At 44.1% G+C, this 5,482-nt stretch overlaps 1 protein-coding gene across 1 annotated transcript; it reads right to left on the bottom strand.

Annotated features, from left to right (window-relative positions):
- Positions 1-1,212: 1,212 nt before the first annotated feature.
- On the bottom strand, positions 1,213-4,569 carry LOC119275000 (DEAD-box ATP-dependent RNA helicase 18-like). Its single transcript, XM_037555776.1, has 10 exons — positions 4,230-4,569; positions 3,884-4,120; positions 3,532-3,780; positions 3,300-3,379; positions 3,097-3,202; positions 2,867-2,980; positions 2,677-2,775; positions 2,444-2,533; positions 2,077-2,327; positions 1,213-1,801 (listed from the first exon to the last, which is right to left on the bottom strand). Exons 1-10 carry the CDS (start codon positions 4,518-4,520, stop codon positions 1,387-1,389), a joined length of 1,932 nt encoding a protein of 643 aa, XP_037411673.1. The 5' UTR covers positions 4,521-4,569; the 3' UTR covers positions 1,213-1,386.
- Positions 4,570-5,482: the final 913 nt, after the last annotated feature.

The following is a 5,482-nucleotide window of genomic DNA, read 5'->3' as shown; positions in this document are numbered from 1 at the left end:
CGGTCCCGGTTCTCTTGTTCCCGGAGAAAGAAGGATTTCTAGTAGGACATCCACAGTAGGCTTTGCTTTCTTCTTGGATGGTATCTTGTTCTTTTGCACTGTTGATTTTTTGCAACCTTCCAGACTTTATCCCGACTGTTCGCATGTTTTTAACCATCTTCAAGAGCAAGCAAGAATAAGACTGTGAGCACAAGATTGAAGAGTACCCTTTTTCCCCTGAAGTTTATTCCAGTCTTACAGAAGCGAAAGGTTGAAGGGTGATTGTTCTTTTTTCTTTCAAAATGTTTATTCCAGTTCTATATACAGAGCCAAACAGCCAATCATCGACCAGAAGCATGCTAAAATGGATACAAGTGTGGCTCAGACCCGACGGGTGCAAAAACAGCTTGCATATATAGTGCGCGTTTCGTACTATATTAAGATCAAACCATTGCATCACGATTTTCCAGAGTTACAGTAAACACCAGTTCATCAAAATCGGGTCCATGGAGGGAAAACAGCACCGTAGCTCCGATTTTATAGCATAGTTTAAATAGATGTTTAACTGTTTGGTAAAGTAGAAGCATCAGCCATGTTAACATTATGCAATTCTGAGTCATCAGCTCATCAAATAGGTGTTCCTCCTGTCGGCATTTCCAACTTTCCCCTGAATTGTGTCAGTTCCAGCATGAATTTATCGCATTTCGAGCGTCCGCCGCATATTTCTTTGCTGGTGTCAGCTACTTTACTCAATAGCATCGCATATCTCATGGTATTTTCTGATTGCTCTATGCCATGGCCGCCCAGGCATTTCTCCTTGCATCGTTTCATCTGTCCTTTAAATTTGGCGGTCCACCTGGGTCCTGGGCACTAGGTATTGCCTTGGTATTTCGTCGACCCCAAACTGTGTGAAGAGTCTGAATATGTGGCAGCACGGTATGCCGTCCCTAGTGAACTTTGCGCATTCGCATTTGATCGCGTTCATGCCAGGTTCAACTAACAGTTCGAAGGAATTCCTGTCAAACTCTGAATCTATGTTACATGTTTGTGCTATGAAGCCTCCAAGCTTCTCCCGTGCTTTCCTCACTACGTGTAATAACTTACAAAACCTGTGTTTTATACCTGTGGCATGACCTCCGAAATTGCTTTTGCTATAGCTTCATCCTGGTCTGTTACGATTGCTCTTGGCATTTCCCCTCCCATTCCCTTCTATTTTTTGTTTCGAACGATGCATAAGATAAAATGCCGCGCCAAGATTTCATTTTCGTGTGAACATGAAAATCGCCTCGCACTAAACTATGCAAGGCTACACTGGCACAAGGCATGTTTTTTCACCGGTGAAACCTACCATGAAACGAAAAAACGAACTAAACTGGCAAAATTTCTTCCAAAGATACACATACATTTTCATCTTCTCTTGCTCTTCAGTTTACTCTTTACTTCAAATCTCCTGCCTCCTGTCTTTCCTCCTCTCTGCTTGAGTTTCTTCTGCTCCTTGCTGCGCCTCTCCTTCCCTTTGCCCTTGCCGGCCGCGTCCCCGTCCGAGCCTTCACCGTCGGAGCCTCCAAACCCGGTGAGCTTCTCGTACTCGTCTTCGTCGATCACTCCACGCTTCAGCTTCTTCAGGAGGCGGTACTCGTTCGTCAGCTCATCCATGTCCTCCTTGGTCTGGATTGTCTGGCGCTGCTTTCCCGTCTGCTTGCGCTTCGGCTTATCGGGCCTCTCCCGAGGTACCCTCTTCTCTGGGACTGGCGGCTCATTTGCTAGTTCTTCAGCTTTTCTTTTCAATGCCTTCTGGCGCTGTTTCTCCTGAGTTTTATCCCTGCAGTGAACCAAGGCAGGAAACATGTCATCAAACCCCACTGCTGATACTAGATAAACTTACGACTCTTGACATCCAAACATATGAAAGGAATTTGAGGGTTTCATTTTGACAGGGTGAATGTTTGGTTGTGCATGTTCTGTACTAACACTAACATAATTACTCGAACCAACACAAGTTCATATCACATATCATCATTTAATGGCCTTCTTTAAAAGAAAATGGGTCAGCTGAGACAATGCAAATAATGCTGTATTCATGGACACGGTTCTTACTTGAACTTGATTTGTGAAAAATCGATGTTGCCAAGTGGAAAAAATCCCTTTAGTGAAAGATTATTGTGCTTCACTTCTGGCATGGATGGGATCTGGAGTAATCCATACTCCATGGCCAGCTTTCCAACTTCAAGCCCTTTCCACCTGAAAATGAACGAACAGTGATGCTCCTTGTATGACCGAACAAATGAGACAAAAGCTCGAAGCCCTTTTTCCATGATATTACGATCTTCCAATGCAGCTGCTCTAATCTGCGGCGCAAAGGCAAGGCATTAGTCAGTAGTCAGCATGACAAAATGATATTTAAGCGGTACCTTGGCTCAAGTGGGGACCTAAATTACCAAGAAATGATACAGAAGAAACTAACCTGTGGCACAATATCTACAATATCTGGGGAACACTCCCTTTCCATGAGAGGAACACCTCGAAGCTTTAAAAACTCAACATAAGCATCCTCCTACAGAAAAAGTAAGCCTAAGTATTTAACCTTCAACAAGACAGCCAACACAGATATATAATTGCAGCATAGACCAACAAATCCTTTAACCACCAACTTGTAATTAAACATAAACAAGCTTAACATAGATTACATTACATTACCGTCGGTAAGAGAAACACGATAGCATCTCCTTCTTGATCATAGCGGGCAGTACGACCTGCTCTATGCACGAACACATTGGGATCTTGAGGTGGATCATACTGGAAAACAGAATACACACTTTGCAATTGATTACTAAAAGTAAAGAAATAATTTAGAAGGGTAAGACCATAGCACTGGAATGTATGTGACCTGCACAATTAGATCAACATGTGGTATGTCAAGACCCCTTGCTGCAACATCAGTGCAGACTAAAATGCCACTTGAAAGAGCTGAAAATGATGCCAGGGCTTTCTCACGTGGGCCCTACATATGAGAAAACATGGTGGCAATCAATACAGATAAATACTATGAAAGTATGTCAGTATAAAGCCACCATATGTCCAATTAATAGTACAACAAAACACATATTGTGCTATAACCTGTTTCATCTTCCCATGGTAAGCTATCACTGGAGAACCTTTAAGTAAGTTCAGCATTGGAAGAACAACAGACCAATAATCTACACAAGCACATGTTGCAAAGTAGCTGCATTCAAGGAAGACCAAGGTGCAGAAATTAGCACGATGCAAAATGCAAAATAATGAAACAGATATGTTGAAATTTGCACGCATCATGTGCTTACACCATGATTTTCTTTCCAGTGTTTTGCACAAGGAAATCAACAAGCTGTGATGACTTCTTTGCTGGTTCACATATCATATACTGCACAGAAACAAGATTGATTTTCATATGCAGCCAATATTGACAAAATCATGACAAACAATAAACTATCAGAGGTCTACTGTAATCAGCTAAACTGACAGCGGCAGCTATCAATAAAAGGCGAACTGCTATACAAAAGCATCTCGCCATACCTCCAACCGGAGCCCCAGCGGCGTCTTGGATGGACCAAGATCTTGCTGAGCAGCATCCTTCGCCTCTGTCTTAACTTGGACCCTCACAGGATTCCTCAACCCTGCTTTTGCAAGCTCCTCGACAGCCTCTGTCTGGGTAGCCGAGAAAAGGCCAGTTCTCCTCAGCTTTGGCAACTTTGAAATAATTGAGGTAACCTGCTTCTGAAAGCCCATATCCAAGAGCCTGTCAGCCTCATCCAAGATCAGAATCTGCATCCAACGCACACAAAAACCAAAATAACATCAACATATTTTCACGCCTGGGCCAAAGGAGAAACCAATCAGACACAGTTCCATTCTTCCCCAAAGCAACCTCGAGATGCTTGTACTCAAGAGTGTCCAGGCGCTCCATTATGTCGAACAGCTTCCCGGGAGTGCCCACCAGTATGTTTGCGCCCTCTTTCTCCACTTTCTCGAGCTCCACCTTAATGTCCAACCCACCAACAAGTAGAATGGAGGACACGCCCTTGAGCGTGGCGAAGAAGGGCTGCGCCACATTGTATATCTGGGATGACAATTCTCTCGTCGGAGAGATGATGATGGCAAGGACCTACAGAAATCCGTTTCATCTGTTAATCAGAACTGAAGTGCTAGACGGGATTCTGTAAGCAAAACTAAAGAACAGTAACAGAGAAGAGGGCACGGTGCAGAGAGGTGACCTGGTGGGGCTTGGGAGGCGAGGGGAGGCGGCGGAGCATCTCGACGACGGGGACGACGAAGGCCAGGGTCTTGCCGGAGCCGGTGGCGGCGTCGACGGCCACGTCCTTGTGCGTCAGCAGCAGCGGGATGGTCGCCGCCTGCACCGGTGTGCACCGCCGGAAGCCGCCGCGGTCCAGGGCCTCGACCACCTCCAGGGACAGGGCCGGGGTGAGCTCCGAGAACCGCTGCTCCGTCAGCGCGCGCTTCCTGGCCGCGGCCGTCGCCGGCGAGGGGGAGGAGGAGGAGGCCATGGGGAGCGCTGCGTTGCGGCGGTCGGGGACGAGTCGGGCGACGGTTCGAGGGTTTAGCTGGCAAAAAAGTTTAGGTCATGTTGGCGGCTTTCGCATATACGTAATCTAAACCAAGACGCGCCTTTGCAAAAATTGCTCATACCATCTGGAAAACAATGTTCATGACCTTAGTTTTTTTCTCACATGTTTTAAAAATGTCCATGAAATGTAAAATTGTCCACGTCATTTGCAAAAAAATTGTATCATTCAGAAAAGGCTTCGTAATATTTAAAAAATGTCTGTTCATTTCCAAAATATGTTCATGAAATATAAATTTTCTTCATGTGATTTAAAAAAAATGTCAGCGTGTGTTTTAAAATATCCACCGTGTATATAAAAGTGTTCAATGTGCATTTTACAAAAAAATTTAACATGTATTTAAAAATGTTTGACTTGTGTATTATGTTCAATGTGTATTAAAAGAACATGTGGAACCTTCTGAAAACCAGGTGGAAGGTTCCACGAAACTGTCTTGTAAGACTAGCCATAGTGCATAGTAACATACGCTAGTAACATACACATATCCCTAGACTATATTACTATCTTCATAGTGGGTAGTAATATAAGTGTGATGTCATACAAAGCTTTATTTATTAGGTTATAGACTCGTAGTGCATTGAGACATGTGATGTTACAGTAACTAGCTAAGTTACTCAAACTACCTCTCTCCTCACTAATTCATTGCCACATAAGCAAATTTGTTTAGTTGGACTTGATGTTAGTGCTGAAGTTACTCGCATTGTGGCTAGTCTAAGCTTCCCAAAAAGGCTCGGTATCACACTTATTCAGTCAGCACACTTCGTCGATCCCTGTAGGTGAGACCGATGGATGCCTTGCTGTTAGCGAGATTTAGCTTTTTTGCGCGTAGCTGAGTTTCATTTTTTTTAGGCAACGTAGCCGAGTTTCATTTTTTTTGAGACAAA

This window comes from Triticum dicoccoides, chromosome 3B (genome assembly GCF_002162155.2).
Source record: "Triticum dicoccoides isolate Atlit2015 ecotype Zavitan chromosome 3B, WEW_v2.0, whole genome shotgun sequence".
In the NCBI taxonomy this organism is placed as follows: domain Eukaryota; kingdom Viridiplantae; phylum Streptophyta; class Magnoliopsida; order Poales; family Poaceae; genus Triticum; species Triticum dicoccoides.
The sequence above is the reverse complement of the archived record's forward strand: the minus strand, read 5'-3'. Positions and strand labels throughout refer to the sequence as shown.